Raw genomic sequence first — 18,221 nt, 5'->3', positions numbered from 1 at the left:
TGAAGTAGAAAGAAATCAAGACCAAAACAACACTGGATTTTATTTTTTTTTCCTGATAAATCATTTTACCATACAATCTGTATATGAGGCAAACAGCTCCTAAAGTGCAGAACACGGAGAAATCTCTGCTAGCAAAATATATGTAAAGAAACTTTAAAAAAAAAATCTAAAGAGCATCACATTTTAACTTATATATAACTCTGAAAACATTGTCAAAATCCATTGCCAAGACTGTGGTAAGAAAATTCAGCAAGGAAATTCTCATCTGGTTTACCCTTTTCAATGCTGTAAGACTGGAGAACTTACTGAGTAATTTCAGGTTAATGTGCAAAGGATTCAACACCCTAACTAAAATGAACTGGACTCATAAATTTTAGTTATGCTTTAACACACTTTGGTCCTTCAGTTTAGCTCAGCTTTCTTCTGAATCAAGAAGTAATATATAAAGGAATGGTCATGACTGAATTCTGTAGATATTGTCCACTTGCTGCAATATGGTCATTATGTGCATTGGTGCTCTAGAACCAGATTAGATAAAATAACTTAAATAATGTCTGATATATATTTTACCCAATGGCTAAAGCACATGATGAGATTCATTTGTTAGAGAATCAGTGCACAGAAACAGGGCAAACAGAAATACCAAACTCTATGTACATAGAGGAGCTAACTAGCCAAAGTGGTCAGAATTAAGTACTTTATTATACTTCAGTATAAAGAGTAAATGCTTCTAACCCATGCTGTACATTCTAGTATTTCTTACTGTTTTTTTCCTTTTTTTAAGTACCTGTGGAGCGAGTATCTCATAATATTGGAGATTCTGCATGTGATTAAAATGTCGTTACAGTGACACTGAGTAAGCCTAGTAAGACGTATCCTTGTCAAAGAAGGCTTCCCAAAGTGCTTCCCAAAGTGCAGAACCAGGGGTATGAACTCTACTGGTTAATTAGTTTTCTGCATTAATTCACTCTTGGTTTAGCTTTCTAAGGATGTGACCTTAAGGGCAGTTGAAGTCCAGGGTAGTTTTCCCATTGACTTATGAGACTGGCTTAGACTCTCAGTCTCAGGATTATCCTGTGTAATTTAAAGTATCCAAGACTTCCAGTTTAAAAACCACAGACCCCAGCCTGTCTTTTATAGTCAATGGATACCTGCCTACATACATGGAGATTGTAGGTAGGATGAACTGCTCTCTGAAGTTGTTTCTGTGACTCTATGAAGTCAGGGTTAGTAGGCTCTTAATTAGATGGTACAGGTGCCTGAAGCTAAATTGGTCGAAATTTGGTCTCAGTATGGAGATGAGACAAATAATCCTTTGAAGATACTATATGGGCTGAAACATGAATTCAAAATGAGAAATATGTAATAAAGTTTTAAAGTTTTTATTTACCATTTCATTGAAGAGTAAAATATCACTAATATGAAGAGGAATTCCTAGAGCTTAATATGATGAATACATAGTTTAATAGAATTAATTTTTTATATAATATCCCATACAGAAATAAAAACATAGATAATTACTAAATCAGTATTTGTTGGTTTAGAGCAGAAAAAGTACAAATATTTGAGATCAAATCAGCTCCTTTTTTTGGAAGAATGTGAGATTTCCTGAAGATGATTCCAAGTACTGATTTAACCTCACCTTAAGTTAAAAAAAAAACAACAAAAACCACAGCACTTGATAGGTCTGCTTTCCTCCCCATCCACTAAAACTGTAATAAATGCATTAAAAAAAATATTTTCCACAGAAATAAGGGTCTTTTTTTTAGGTTAATGATGGCTATACTGACTCTCAGGTTTGCTTCAGAATTTAAAAGAAATGGTGCATATTATGCACTTCCCTCACAATATGTCTTAATCCTTGACATGACCATGAAAGGGCATTTTTTAATGTCCAGAGCAATTCATTTCTCCATATAGAGAGAAGGTCAACAAGCACTTGAACTGCAAAGTGACCTGAGCCTGTTTTAGCAAACTCCTAGAAAGATGGCTTTTTGTCTTTGGAAAATCATGCACATATCAAATGTCTCCCACTAATTCTGTCTGGCCCATATTACAAAAGGCAGCTAGATTTAGATAAGACAAATCTATGAAGGCAAGGAAGCTACAGACTATGACTATACGTATTTGTGTTGATTGCATGTTTGATCAAAGCATAGGGGCTTTTTGCACTATAGAATCAAACATTTTCCTCTGTGACATGCTTAATCTCATGAGCCAGTTCTTTAGTGGGGCTGTGATCAGCACTATAGAAAACCTTTTCCACTTGGTTGTCTTGGGAATGTTCCCTCCACAGAAACAAAATACCAAAACTCCAAATCTCTTGCTAAGACTGAGAAGCACCTTGACCTTCTAACCAGCAATACATGAGGTAGAAGAGGCAGGTCAGTAGAATATTCTGCTAATAATAACCAGAGTGGGGTCTGGAAGAAACTTTTGTATTTTGAGGAAGAATAAGTAATTTTGATTCCTATAAATTTAAAAAGCTCTTTGAATTGTTTAATCAAATAGTACATAAATATATGGGTGTCTTTGGAAACTATTCTTACTAATCTAGATGTGGGGAAATAGTATATATTCAGAAAAGTTATCCTACATGATTTTATGCATTCAGTATTGAGTGTACAAAAATATTCATATAAGAATGCAGGAACTGTGACATTATCTTCTAGATCAAAAAGGAAGGAAAGAAAAATGACAGATGTATAGCCAAAACTTGAAGTTAAGGCTTACAAGGTGACTTTAAGTATCTGTAGTGTTCTTTTTTTCAAAAGACCACTGGCTTAATACTAGAGGAATTAGGAAAAGGGGATGTAAACATCCATTTAGTCTGTAAAGAAAATCCTTGGTTTGAAACATTCTGAATATTTCAAAATTATTAAAGAAAAAATTAAATGCTTTAATATAAACTTACGCATCATGGCTGTTATCTTCTTTACTCTTTAGAGAGCTCTTTGTGCCTCATGACTTTGGAAAGAATTAAGAAACAACTCAAGAGTCCATTGTGCATTCCCCTTAGTACCATTTTCTTCTTTTCCTACAATTACTAGGATTTATTTTCTTTGCTTGAAAATAGGATTTTGGTCTCATTTGAGACCCTGCTACTTAATTCCTACTTGAAGTCATAATCCCCCCTGTCACATCACACCAATCTCCTGGTAGGTAATTCTGATGGCACAGGCAGGATTTTGACTTCAGAAGAACTGATTATTTACATAAACTTTATGTACTTGGTCTTCTTACGTATTCAGTCTTTCTGAAATTTACTGAGTAGGGAATACAGCAGCCAGACAATACCAAGTCACTAACCTTAAGGTAGAAACTGTGAGAGTTTGAGCTAATGGTTATCACTTCTAAACAGTACATTAACGGACTTTCTCTTAGAATAAGAAGGCAATAGAGTATACTCTTTGACTTTTCTTTCCAACATACATTTCTGAAAGATACAACCCTAATACACAGGCTGTCCAGAAAAATTTGAGGTAAGCATTTTTTCAAATAGTCACTGGTGTAAGAAAAGACTTTGAATGTGGACTGGTTTTAAACCTCTGATTTAAAATAGACACAACCTTGTAACACAACCTGATACCCACTTGTACAAATATATAGTGTTTGTCTTGGGTTCTTTTGCTATTCCCTGGTGAAATGTGTAACTCTGTGAAACAACTTTAAGATTAGAATAACTATCCAAGTGATTCTTTAATGGAATCCATTCTCATCGGTGTGTGTGAGGGAACCTTTTGTTGTAAATGAAGAATTCTGTTCTGGAAAAACTGCAAAGAAAAAAGGCATCTGAAAGCAGTAAGCATTTTCTGTAAAGCCAGACATGTTAAAAAATGAGAGCAGTTACTGATTACAAAAAGATCTATAGTTGAAAATGAAACCTTTTTTGATTATTTGTTAGGAAAGGAAGTTCTGTGTTATCGTCTCAGTGCTGAGCTGACAGAACCATAAATTTGGCTTTATTAATTGCTATAGGACTGTCTTTTTGTAGCAACAAGTAAAAAACCCTAATCTTTCATGTGAGAGAAGAATACCCGCATCACTGAAAACTCAATAGCTATAGCTGACCAAACAATTTCAAAATAATGGATTCATTTATTGGCTATAATGTACAGAACATCTGAGCTGGGAGAAAAGAAAAAACAATACAAACCAACAACTTCAGCAAAACTACAGAAAGTATCCTTTATTTTATGTGATATTTTATTTCATGTGATTTATGTGATTGATCATCAGCACAAGTTTCCCTAAGACTGCACTCAAAACCTTTATGTTTTCAAGTATTTCTTAGAGTAACAGCTTACCAGCTACAGTACTGATAGTGTTCAGCTTTCACATGGGAACTTAAACAGAAGCTAATATATGCTGCACTTGAGCATGTTATTAAAATACAGAAAAGAGCTACCTCTCAAGGTTCAGTATATATTTGGTTTATTTTTGTTTCAAGTTTCTTTGGCATATGCCTAAAATAGGCTATTGGAGTGGGAGGTTTGGTCAGACTTCAAGAATAACGGAACCTATTTGTGCTATGATTCCTTTTAAAGCCTCTACTACTAAACCGAATGTCGTGGTTTAAGACACTGAAACAAACGTTCATTAGAAGGAGGAATACCTTCTGGTATATTGACGCGAGCTCTGTACAGAAGACATCCAGCGTTTTCAGAACCTTCGCTAAAAAATACAGATAGCTCTTTGTATCTACGGGAGCTATTACAGAGGCACGCAGAGCTTGAGGAATTAGGTGCCCGGTTTCCCCCGGAGATGCAGCCGTGCCACGAGCTCTCCTGCGGCTTTGAGGTGGCAGCGGGGCCCTGGTGCAGCCCAGCGGGCGAGAGGGAACCGGCGAGCGCGGAGCCGGGGACCCTCCCGGCACCCCGGCGGGGAGCTTACTTCCCGTCATCCGCACGCCATCTAGCGACGAGAAAAAGGTGGGCGGCTTTGCGCGGGAGCGGAAAGAAAAGGAGGAGGAAAAGGCTCCCATAGACGTCCAAGCTCTCGCCTTTCCCATAGCTGGTAAGAGCCTTTGGATATTGCAGCGAGAACTCCGGAGTGGCTCGGGGCGGGTTATGAAGAGCATCGCCGCACTTCACTCGCAGGCATTTCACCTCCCCCTCCCCCCCTCCCCCCTTCTTTCAGAACATCGTTCCCCTTCCCTTGAAAGGAGCCAGCGCTCCCGAGGAATCCCCCGGATACCTCACCTAAGCCGTCTCCGCCACCCGATCCCTACCCGAAACACTGCTAACTCCAAAGGGTCTGTGCGGCGCTGCCGGCGGAGGGGCTGGACCGCGCGATCCCAGCCCCGCAGACACACGCACACACAGACACCCACAGCACACACAGACCCGTACTCCCAAGTCCGCCCTCCCCCGCGAGGCACTCCCCGCCTGCCCTGCCGCCGCCGGCGTAGCCTCCCGCAGCCCCTTTGTTCCGTCGGCGGAGCGATGCCCTCCTCTCTCGCCCCACGCCCCTCCGCGCCCCGCTCCCCGCTCCGCCGCAGCCCGTTGCCGCCCGCCCCTACGCCCCAAGCCCGCGGGCGGCAGATCGGCAGGGTGGCATTGCACGCCCGCCGCGGGGGATGCAGCGGGAAGCCCCCCCCACGCCCCTAGCCGCGCCAGGGCCTCGCCGCCGCCGCCCGCACCCCGCGGCAGCCCCGCGGCAGGGGCAGCGGACGCAGCCGCAGCCGCTCCGCAAGATCCGCGCCCCGAAAGGACGTGCTCCGCCGAGTTGCCAGGCGCGATTACGTTGGTTTTTTCCCCCCACCCACCCCTTGAACTTGTTGCTTGGCTCTCGGTGGTGGCGGAGGGGGGTGGGGGTGGGGGAAAGCCTTATTATTGATGTCCCTTTGGATGCGATCAAGCTTTCTCAGGAGCAACTACTTCCCCGCCGTTCCCGGCGGGGCGCGGAGATCTAGCGGCAGAGCCCGTATTTCCAAAAGTCTCTATGCAACTGAGCGCTTTCGCCAGACTTTCACAGGTAGGTGCCACAGGCTGGGCACGTTTGGAGGGATGCGAGAGCACAGCCGCGGGGAAGGGGCGAGAGGAAGCAGGCGGAAGGGGTGTGTGTGTGTGATCCACCGCCGAGCCGCTACAGAACCCCGCGCCCCTGCCCCGCGCCCTCTTATGCGGCCCCCCGCCCGCCCCGGCCTCCGCTGCCGCCGGGAGCACCTGCCACGCTCCTACTCCACCGCCAGCCTCCCCTGGCTTCGCCCTCCGCCGCCCGCTCGATCGTGCCCGAGGACGCCCCATTTATCCCACCTTCTGCGGGCGCCTCCAAATCCCGGCTCGTACCCCCGCCACAGACACCGCGGCTCTGCCCGGTCCCGATCTCCTCGCTCCGGATCAGTCTCTGACCGTGCCCGACGCCCCGTCCCGGGGAGACTCCCCTCCGCGCGCTTTCTCTGGGGCGCTTCCCCCCTCCCTCGCCCCTTCCCAGCGCCCTTCTGCCATTCATCGCATTTCCTACATGGAAAACTTGCCTTAAAGTTTAATGCTGCCGCCCGGAGCTCCTCCCCCTGCCCTGCCGGCTCCCCCGGCCCTGCGCGGGGTCTGGAGGAGTCCCCGGGAGGTAACCACGGTTAGGGAGAGGATTCGTCCCGTCGCTGCTCCAGGGCTGCGGCTGGGGAGGGGCGCGGCCCTCCCGGTCCATCCCCTCCGCCTCGACACGGCCCCGCTGCATCCCGCCCGGGCACGGCTCTCCTGGCAGCCGCGGCCCGTCTCCGGCGGCAGGCGGGGAGCGGAGCGGAGCCGAGCACAAGAGGGGCGGGGGCACCGGCTGCATCGCGCGTGGAAGACAACCTCCTTCCAGGTGGCTGCACCGCTGCACCAGAGCTACTAGCCGGCTTCTGGGGTTAGTGGTTTGTGGAACTGCTTCCATTCAAGGGCCTCGAGTGGACCTTGTATCCAAAGGATCTGGCTGCTACAGCAGCTGCTTTGAATACCTTGATTTCCAAGTGCCCTGATTTATTGTCCTGTCAAGACCTGGAAAGGATACTCTGGGATGAAAAAAGGCGAGAAACAAAAAGGAAACAAAGAGATTTTTTTTTTGTTAATATGGAAATAAGCAACAGTGTTAAATTCTATTGCCTCAAATATGCATGAGCATTTGTATTTTTCTTTTTCCTCTCTATTTTAGTGGCTGCACCAGAACTGGGTCTAGATTGACTCACTCAGCTGTAGACCATGGCAGCAGGAGTAGCAGCTTGGTTGCCCTTTGCCAGGGCGGCAGCCATAGGATGGATGCCAGTGGCCACAGGTCCCATGCCAGCTGCTCCTCGGCAGGAGAGGAAGCGAAGCCAGGACTCTCTGATTGTGCTGAATGTGAGTGGCATCCAGTTCCAGACGTGGCTGGACACCTTAGAGCGCTATCCTGACACTCTGTTGGGCAGTTCGGAGCGGGACTTCTTCTATCACCCTGAGACACAGCAGTACTTTTTTGATCGGGACCCTGACATTTTCCGCTACATTCTCAACTTTTACCGTACTGGGAAGCTTCATTATCCCCGCCAGGAGTGCATCTCAGCTTATGATGAGGAGCTGGCCTTCTTTGGCATCATTCCTGAGATCATTGGTGACTGCTGTTATGAGGAGTATAAGGATCGCCGGCGTGAGAATGCTGAGCGCCTGCAGGATGATGCTGACCAGGATAATGCAGCTGAGAGCTCCCTGCCCTCAATGACAGCTCGGCAGAGGATGTGGCGGGCTTTTGAAAACCCACACACCAGTACACTGGCTCTGGTCTTCTACTATGTCACTGGCTTCTTCATTGCTGTCTCTGTTATTGCCAACGTGGTGGAGACAGTCCCTTGTGGGGTAAGCCCAGGTCGCATCAAAGAGTTGCCCTGTGGAGAGCGCTATGCTGTGGCTTTCTTCTGTCTGGATACTGCCTGTGTCATGATCTTCACAGTTGAGTATCTCCTACGTCTGCTGGCAGCCCCTAGTCGCTACAAATTCGTGCGTAGTGTCATGAGTATCATCGATGTGGTTGCCATCATGCCGTATTACATTGGCCTGGTGATGACAGATAACGAGGATGTCAGTGGAGCTTTTGTGACACTGAGAGTCTTTCGTGTCTTCAGGATCTTTAAATTTTCACGCCACTCACAGGGGCTGCGCATTCTGGGCTACACGCTCAAAAGTTGTGCCTCGGAGTTAGGCTTTCTCCTCTTTTCACTCACTATGGCCATCATCATCTTTGCCACAGTCATGTACTATGCAGAGAAAGGTTCCTCAGCCAGCAAGTTCACCAGCATCCCTGCAGCCTTCTGGTACACCATTGTCACCATGACAACACTTGGGTAAGTGCAGCTGGTGTTTGGTTACAGCCAACATTTCAACAAGTGTATTGTCACTAATGGAAAATACTCAATTTTTAAAAATTGCTAGAAAAAAAATGTGAGGGTAAGTTTTTGTTACAGAACTTCATGAATAAGACTCATCACTTCTTTCTAAATGTTTTGCATGTACAAGTGAGTTAAAAGTGTTGCTGAAGTTAAAATAAACCAAACCCCAAAACTGCAGATAGACTGAAAAAGAAAGCAACAAACCAAACAAAAATCTTGAAATTGTTTGTGTTCTTTCAAATTTTCCCTAGCATTTTATTTGGTTTCGGACAGTGAAAATGGGGTATTTTATGAATATCTGGATGTTTAATAATGTGTTGGCTGACAGGACTTGTTACAGTGTTGCTAAAGAAGATAATTATAAGGAAAAAGTCAAGTGCGATCTTTTATTTTGATCATGCATAGAAGTATGTGAATCTGCCATTTTCTTTAAAGTGATGTATTGATGTAGACTTGGATACAAAATCACTAAGTCATTTGGTTTTATGAAAATAAAACAGGTATAACAACCTTAATGTTTACAAAAATTATTCCTGATGTTATTTAAGACACTGGATAAATTTTCTTTGATTTTCATAGACATGGAACTTGCAGATGACAAGTGTCAACCGGCATTGACTGGTGGCAGACTCTGAAAAATTATCTGAGGAAGTGTGAGACATGACAGATGAAGCATAAGTCTTAAAACATAATTCTAATAACAATATAAATTATTCCAGAGAATTTGGAGTTAAAAATGGCATTGTTGACATTCGATTCCAATGCAGTTTAGTGCAAAGTTGGGAGATGATATTAATTTATAAAGTCTTTGATACCAGCATCATATTGTACCAGCTGATTCTATGCACCAAGCTGTAAAATGCATTTGTCTTTAATTATAACAGGGATTTAGTAAGTTGGCTGGTTGGAGGAGACAATTTGTTCCCCTATTCTTAATTTTGAGGTGTAGGGTATCATTTATGAAACTGAAAATTTGTCAATTCCTTGGAATCTGTCCAGTTATTTAATAATTAAAAATATTAAAATGCAAACTTTTCACTTTAATAAATCAAAGCAGATAATTTTATTAGTCAAACGTTTTTCCAGATCTTGTTGAGATTTATGAAACATGTATAACTTCTAAATTTAACAAAATGAAAAGTGCATTATGAAACTATTATGAAAATATTTACTTATTATGTGCAATTGTAATTTAGTTGGGAAACGCACACACAAAATATTGAAAAAGATAAAAGGACTGCCTTATGCCACTATTTTTTATACAGGGCTTTTATCTTCAGAGTGATGTAACAGATGAAGATAAATATAGTGCACTGTTAATATTTTATATTACTTGTAAGGGCAAGTTATGCTAAAAAGGAATGACAAGAGCTTTGAGGATTTTAATCTGCTTTCCTGTTATTTTGGGGGTTTTGTTTTTCTCTGCGAGTGGCAAAAGAGAGGGACAAGTTAACAGAAGGAATAAGTTATATATGCTAACTAGTTCTACAGACCTGTATATTCTGATTGTGATACTTTTTGCCATATATATTTTAATTATAATTGTGATGATTTCAACAAGTTAGGTCTTCAGAATTTAGCAGTATTTAGAATGTATAATCTTATTATGAAAGAGTAGGGTCAGGTCGATGTGTTTCTGTAGTGAAAAGTAGCGTTTGGGGGACTTGTCTCAGTTCTGGGCAGTTTGGGCTGCACTTGTCCATGGTACTGAACATAATTCTTTTTTTCAGGTTTATGACCAGGTTACAGTTGGTTATGATGGGGATATGGTATCTGTTTGGAATTAGTATGATTTGTTTGTATTGGGTTTTGAGGAATTATTCTGAGTAAAGTCTTCAAAGTACTGATGAGATTATTTGAAAAGAGCCTAAGAACCTATTTTCAAGTATGCAACCATACAACATATAGGTCATGAGGGGAAGAAAAAGGGTTGAAAAGAATACATACATGCTTGACTCTTTTTTCAAGGTGGTTTGCACAGATAAAAATTGAGCAAGTTGAGCAGAGAGCCAAAGTCTCACATTCAGAAGTTCAGGTATAGTTAGAAGTTCATGTACAACAGACATCACAAATTTCTTGGAAATCATTAATGAATGCCTTAGGTAGATGAGGTCTCTTTAATAACATCATGATAGCTACATACAGATTATGTTAAAATGTTAGATGTGAATAATTTAAATAGAATTAACATAATTAAATCTTTGAACTCTTTTCACTTGATGGAATAATTACAAAAAAAGAGTGGAAAATTATATAGAAAAGAAACAAGGGTCAGTGAAAGCTGAATGTAATTAGTACTGCTGCCTTTGCTCTGTGCTAAAGCTTCTCATCCATTTACTAATACAGAACCCCCTTTCATTATTAATTTTAGTTTTAGCTGAATAAGGGCTATATAAATGGACTCTGTATGAGCAACTTTTTTACTTTTAGCAACAAAGCTGGATGAAGTCTGTATGTTTTAAATGACAGTAGCACACATCAGGTTATGTGAAATATTATAAAATACATGAATGCTAATACTGAATAATAGATTAACATAAAGTTGAAGTTTTGAGTCTTGGTGTCATTCTTATATTTTGCTATATAGCAAGGGTATTGAGTAAGCAACCTTTGTGATTTGGGGAGTTATTATCTTGGAAGCAGAGCTATATTTCTCAGTTCTGCATGATTGCTGGGCAATTAAAGTGCCTTTAAAAAACATAGATTACATTTTCCAGTGCAGAGTGCCAGTGACTTCAAATATTACTACACTTTAGCCTCCAAGGATATCCCAGCTATTAATTGTTCTTGACTGCTCAGCTCAAGTAGTACATAGTCATACATAAAGATGTTATATGAAAGGAGGAAAAGAAAAGAGAAGGAGACAGTGAGAAAAAGATAAAGGCTGAAAGAGAGAAGAAAGATGACTCTAGAATAATAGCATGCACTCTACCCAAAATGGAGCTGTCTAATATAAAATTTCAAATTAGTGTTTTATCAGCATTAGTTGTAGCAAAACCAAAAGTAAAGTGGGGACAAGAAAGGACAAGAAAATAAAATGAAAAGCAGTTTGTGGAGATTGAAGATAACATTGAAGCATAGAAGTTAGGGGCATAAAGATCAAGAAACAGAGCAGTGTAAAACCTGGCAGAGAAAAAAGTTCAGGTCTATTAAATTGGGACTGGCAGACTTACATGGGGCTTTTGTGAACACCTACACCCATAATGACACAGTTATGTCACTTTCTGCTGTCACCTTATAACACCTTCTGCCCTGTCAGTAGCTACCAGATGAGCTGGAATAGCTGGTAAGGTTTTGATGATGAAAGGGTGATGTTTGTTCCCAAATAAATCAGAACTAGAGTGTAGTTTTTGTTTTATCAAGATATTGTACTTTAAATAAGGAACACAGTGCTCTTCTGTTACTGGTTCTAAAGCAATCTCACTGCCATATTAAACTTTATATTTATAGGCATTACATTGGCTAGCTTTGTCAAGTCATACAGTACTTTTGTAGATGAGAATAATACTTTATGAAGCGAAGCTTAAACACAAGACTAATTATTTATTTCCTCTGATTGTATAAACTGGAGGTGTGTCTTCCAGAAAAGGTAAAGCAACTGTTCATTTTAATTACTTGTTAAATCACCCATAATATATGAGGAATACTGTCTAAAATATGTCAGATTCCTGGAAGACTTTACAATCAAGCAGGTGACTGAATGTGACAACAGAAAGCTACAAACCGTGAACAGAGGAATAGGATGATGGATTTAATTTTCCTGCCCATTCTATTTTTTCCCTTCTTCACTCCTTTTCCATTCGTACTGCATCCCTATGGATATATTCCATCTAGTAGTTTTCTCCACTTTTCCTTCAAATTACCACTTTCCATACTCTTCCTCCTGTTTGGGGATTTGTCTGCTGGCTTAGCACCTTCCCTTCCTTGTTCAAGACAAGTTTAACCTTCATATTAAGACTTTCTGGCTTTGTTTTTCTGCTTCTTTATTCCAGATTCCTCATTCATCCTTCACCAGTAGATCAAATATTTCATTCATCATTATTGTCATTCATATGACTTGAACTTTCCTCATAACAGGGTTTTTTCCTGACCTTTATTTGATAGATTTTTTCCCTTATGAGCATCACAAAATTTCCACAGCATCACTCTTTTCCAAAATGCCACACATATTATCTTCTTGTTGTTTTTTTTTCTGACCACTGCAAGTGTCTTTAGTTTCTTACGGTTTCTGCATGCTTGTTTGAGAATATCCATCTCTTCAGAACTTGTATTAATAAAATTAGTTCAATAAAACCTGACAAGAGAGCGCAAAATCAGAAATCTTTGTTTTGTGAATAATTTCATTGAAAGTTTGGAAGTATATCTGATGAATATTACAAAGATGAGCAAAGCTGCAATGTTTTTTCTGTATCTCATACCTACATATTGGCTCATTCATTCATTTTGTGTTTGATATTTTCACCCTTGTTTCAAATAGCATTTTCTTTTGGTTTTGGGGTTTGTTTTTTTTTGTACTCTTGTATACAACCTAGTTAATTTTGTATTTTACAAATGTGTTTGATGTCTCAATCTATTTTCTCTTCACAGCAGAGACATTTAGCCTGGATAGTTAGAATACTGTGTAACAGAGGAGGGACAAATTGTAGTGTAATCACCTTCAAAGCACATACATATATATTCAAGAAAAGCTCCAGGGGGAATTCAATATACTGTAAAGTATGGGTCATTTTGATGGCAGTAGAGAAAATTTATTTATTCTTTGATAAAAAGATTACTGAAACTGTATTGGCCTGTTGTTGGCTTGACAGAGGAGTTGTTGTATTCTTATTTAGTTGCACAGGGTACCAGCTTTCCTGTTCAAAAAAATTCTGAGGATCTCTTGGAAGAACCAGGAGTTAGCTTACTTCACACATTTTCTTGAGCAGGAATTTCCTTACTTCAATTACGAAGGGCATGAAGGTAAAGCATAAAGGTAAAGGCATGCTCAGAATCTGATTTATTTGCTCCTTTGGTGGAAACAGATGGAATTTTGTTTCCTTATTGTTACTGTGAGTCAAGAATAAGAACAGTGAGATTGGTGTGGGCCAGAATGTATCAAAGAAATTTGCTGACTTAGTATAGCAGAACAGATTGACTCAGAGAGTAATTACTAGTAGTGCCTGATCTATTAATTATGGCCTATCATTCAACTAATCCTCAGTGAATATTGTGATTTTAGTAAAAACCATAAGTGATTGAATGTAAGAAGTTCAAACTATCAAGTTTTTGATAAAGTAATGACAATTTGTACTTGACTCACTTCATTGTGCCTCTAAGAAGAAAAATTTGCAATATAAAAGCTATATTAAAGTATAAATACAGTATTAGAAACAGAGCTACTGTAAAAAAAAATTGGAAATGTATTCAAAAACATCTGGAAATAAAAAAAATCTGGAAATGGATCATCTGAACTGCAGAAATAAAAATAGTATCCAAAATAAGTTGAGAATATCTTGCAACATCAGGGTGGCAATTAACTTTTCAGACATTTGAAAGAAAGTCTAGTGAACTGCTCCAATTACTGTGTTTTTTTTGCCATTATAGTCCACTGGCAGCAGTTCATAATTTACATCATGGTAAACTGATGAGACAAGTATCTGGTTCAGCAGCGATGAAGTGGATAGATTGTTCAAAAAAGGGAATATAAATTAGAAATCCAGAAACAAAGTTTAGATTCATCCCTATCAGATTTCGTCAGTTACCTGACAATAGAGCTGAGAGAGTGATTTAAAAGATTCTTGTATTTCTGTACCTTTTATTTATTGGGTAATAGATGGGAGCACAGATATTTATGCAAGACATCTTTTCTGTTCTGAATTGCTTATGCAGTGGAGGAAAACTTTTTGAGTTCATAGACAGTGCTTTGAAGATAGCACTATGCCACATTTCCCAGAACAGTAATAGTTACCATACTTAGACTATGACCTCTGTCACAATTATTAACCTAATTTTTCTACCATTATTTTTTAAGTATTTTTCACTGAAGCATAAAATTTTGATCTTCCTGGGCCTCCAGTAATATTTTATAGTACCCCTGTAAAGTAAAAGAGTTGTGAAGTTTCTTTTGACAAAAAAAAAAAAAACAACCAGTAAAACCCCATTTCCACCAAAGTACGAAATAAATTTGCATTATTCCCACAGCACAAACTTAAATAAATATGAATTGAGATGAAATAAAAATTAGACCTTTTGACTAGAGCACCTGATAAGCAACAAGTGTAAGTGTTCTTTAGAAAAATACTGAATACAAATATTTACTCAGGCATCTGGTGTAAAAAAGCTCAGATTTAAACATGAGCACACATGAAGATCATGTGATGAATACGTCAGTCCTAGACTATTTCAGCTTTATTTAAAAAAAACAAAAAAGGCATAAATCCAACAAGATTCTCCTCTACCATAGCGCAAATGCGATTGCAGTCTTTTCTCTCACCGGAATATACAAAGCTCATGCATTATTACAAGGCATTTCTTAATGTACCCAGTCATTGGTACAGTTTTTACTACCTTAGTTTAGATTCCAGTAGTTAAGTGCATTTACAAAAGCTAACAAAACATTAAAGGACTGCTATCTATGTAAATATTAAAGATACAAAGATATTATTCATATAAGCAGTTACATTCTTTGTACAGTTAGAAAAATTTTCCTTTCTTATATTCCAATGTCTGTTATTGCCTTTCACCATCCTGAAAGACATTGGAGTCATTGTGTAAATGTACTTAATTAGGGCTTGATTCTGCACTGTTATAGAAAATGGGAGATTGCCTAAAAAAAACCTACAAAATGTTATTAATAAGAACAAAGTAAAATTTTGAGTATTTAAATTATTTAGGAGCAGTATTTTGCCTTCTATCCCTGTGTTTTCAGTTCCAGTGTGGTCAAGTATTACAGACACAGAGATCTCCCAAGTTTATTAGTTTATAGGAGCCGAACACCACAAGGAAGATTTTTAAGGGCATTAAGGTATCTGGAGATGCAGATAGGCACCCAGCTTGGATTCTCAAAAGAGGCTTAGGTGCTTAGAAACATAAGTCTTAAGTGCACAAGAATGACTGTGAGGGTAAGTAGAGTACTTCAGTGGGACTCTGGCTGTGTCCTATCGCTATCAGAATCAAATGGATCTTACAAGAGTTCAGGTCTTGTTAAAACACAGTATGCCTTATATCCACATAGCACTGTAGAAGGAGGTAGAGTATTGTGTGTATGGTATTCTTAGGAAGAGAATTAAAAAAATCAAGAAGAAAAAAAAAGGTAATATGACTGAAAGAGTAACATAAAGCATCCAAGGGAAAATACACAGTTTGAGCCTAGTTTTATGTCTGCGTTTTTCAAACCAACAGTTCAGTATAAACATGTATGTAACAAATGTGTGTTAAGACATGAAGATATTGTTAAATTAATTAAAATGTTCTTAGAAACTGGGTGCAAAAGTACAGAACACTGTCAGGTAGGAGATTCCGTTTTTTTTAAAGAAACATCCAGCCTGAGGATTTTTTGGCTTCAGTCTCATATTTAGTTTATATACAGTAAATTTGATAGTATATGTGGTAAGAAAAGGTAAACAGTAATTCTGAATTTTGACAGCTACAAATTCATCCCCTTCTCTGGTGTGCTGGCAATTATTTTCATTTCTCTCTATTTTAATTTTCTGTGCATATAGTTTGTGGAATTAAGTGGGAGGTGTGAGAAGTATTTTGCCTGCATTTTTTTCAATAATATAAGCTTTGTAAGCATAGTCTATAGTAGTTAACTTTTACCTTAATCCATGTTCCTAAGTGAAGCATCTTTAAAACGTGTGTCCATGATTTTTCCTGATTAATTGTTTAAAAAGTTATTTTCTTGAGGTATCTTGTATCACAGCTCTTTCTCTTTGAGACTGTGATTTGTGAGATAACTCTTAAACAGATGGTTTCTGGCCCAGCTTTGTAATAACTAGCACTTGCCCTAAAGCTTCATATAAAAAAATTAAGCATACCTCTCAATATTAAGAACACTTGTTTATATTTCTTCAAAGTATTATGTAATAGTAAATAATATGAACATTAAAACAAAAGTGTTATAAGGTCTGTGTCTGCATAAAGAAATTTTTCTGTTTGATTATTGAGGAGTCCGTTTCCTTAGATAGACCGTAAAAACTTCTAGGAATATATTTAATTAGTCTGAGTACTTCGGTAAATTAAAATAAAGTAAACATATTCCACTACAGTTTTAAATCACTTTGGATAAAAAAAGAAATGTGAAACTCCATAGAGGTACTTATACATATCTGGTCTTATGATAATACATTAACATGTTTTGATTAAGTATTCTTTGGGGAAAAAAAAAAGTTAATTTGAGGCCAAACCCCAACTTTATTCAAGTGTGTATCCAGTGACATAGAGTTTTTTTGCATTGTACTGGCAGACTCTCAAAATATTGTGGCTGATACATAAGGAAGAGTCTTTCAAGTCACCACTTGCAAGCTTGGCCATCCAAGGCATTCCTTGTAAATGGCTGAGAGTCAGAGTGTGAAATTGTGAAGGATGTAATTTAACATTGTGTAATAGCTCACAGTGTGAAAGTGTCTGCTGCATCCTAACTCCTTGCTTTGTTCAGTAAGCTGAACCAAAAGAGCTCCCTATATGAAGGCATATGTAATGTGGATAGGATCCTTAACTTTTCATTGTTGTTACTGTTCATCTCCCCCTTTTTTTATAACCCAAAGGAGGATTTTTATTACTGTGTTAGTGGCCTCAATTTCAGTTTCTGCAACTTTCATCTCTCCCACTTGCATCTGCTTAACAGTTCCCTGAGCATCCTTATCAGCTATGGGCAGCAACTACTGCACTGTGCAGGGTTGCTTAGGAACAGAATTGATGCTCTTTGACACGGTGGATTACAGCTGCAAGACGCTGGTCCCCAAACTCCTCTGCTTCCCACAGAGGAATGAAAAGCAGAGAGGTTGAAGGTGCTTTCCAAATCTGGCTGTGAAGTGGGTATATACTTTTTTGGTTTAGAATATATAATCACCTTATTGTTGGTGAACCACAGGTTAAGAATTGTGGCCTTTCTATTGAGAGTACAGCAGTACCAAAAAGAAAATCTTGCATAATGACTCTTTTAACGGCAACTGTGTAATTTAAATACCATGGTATCTTGTACCACTTACGTAATTGAGAATTTTTTAGCTTTTCTAAGCTTTTTTGGTTGGCTTGGGTTATCAGTGTTACTTTTTACATCAGTTGATCAAATCCATGTTGAGATACGGGTATCAAGGACTAGAGACAGACAGAACTAGACACAATATATGCACCTGTTGTCATACACCTAATAAGAGCTAGATAAGTTATCAGTGCAACTATTTCTTGTGTTTATTTGATATGTATTTATACAAAAAAAAAACAAACAACCTTTGAATATTTGCATGGTAAACGTTACAGTGATTGAGAAAAAAAAAATGTAATGTGTGTTACATATGCTACATTTGCTATCCTTGGACCATGTGCTGTTTCTGGTACCTCTCACTTCTCCCTTCACCCCATGTCAGTCAGATCATTGCAGAAATGTTACCTGCTGAAAGACTGAAATGAATTATCATTCATTTAACCTACAGTCTCTTTCTTTCCAAGATGCCAAATTTTGAAATTCAATGCATTAAATCATTCATGGGAGAAGCATGGTTCAGCATCCTGCTGTACCGGCAGCGCTGTGACAGCCTCTCTCCTCCTCTGGGGACAGGCACAGCTTCAGACCACGGGTAATGCTAACTTCTTCTGCGTGGCACACACAACCAGTGACTTTAAAATAGAGACCTTTGTGCATCAAAGCACACATATAAGATAAAAACCTAGCTGTGGGAGG

The 18,221-nt window shown here is 39.4% G+C and overlaps 1 protein-coding gene across 2 annotated transcripts in view; it reads left to right on the top strand.

Annotated features, from left to right (window-relative positions):
• The first annotated feature begins 4,917 nt into the window (after positions 1-4,917).
• KCND2 (potassium voltage-gated channel subfamily D member 2) overlaps positions 4,918-18,221 on the top strand; it is a 285,392-nt gene continuing 272,088 nt past the window's right edge. The window contains exons 1-2 of one of the 2 annotated variants that reach the window (XM_061467632.1): positions 4,918-5,016; positions 7,135-8,296. In XM_061467632.1, the coding sequence (XP_061323616.1) occupies positions 7,182-8,296 (1,115 nt within the window). In that variant the 5' untranslated portion in view covers positions 4,918-5,016; positions 7,135-7,181. Of the gene's footprint in view, positions 5,017-5,710; positions 5,977-7,134; positions 8,297-18,221 lie in introns of those variants that run through there. The other variant, XM_061467631.1, reaches the window with a different exon arrangement.

This window comes from Pezoporus flaviventris, unplaced genomic scaffold (assembly GCF_033815535.1).
Source record: "Pezoporus flaviventris isolate CSIRO_AGI_PZ_B2104156 unplaced genomic scaffold, CSIRO_AGI_Pfla_v1 ptg000045l, whole genome shotgun sequence".
Taxonomy (NCBI): domain Eukaryota; kingdom Metazoa; phylum Chordata; class Aves; order Psittaciformes; family Psittacidae; genus Pezoporus; species Pezoporus flaviventris.
The sequence above is the reverse complement of the archived record's forward strand: the minus strand, read 5'-3'. Positions and strand labels throughout refer to the sequence as shown.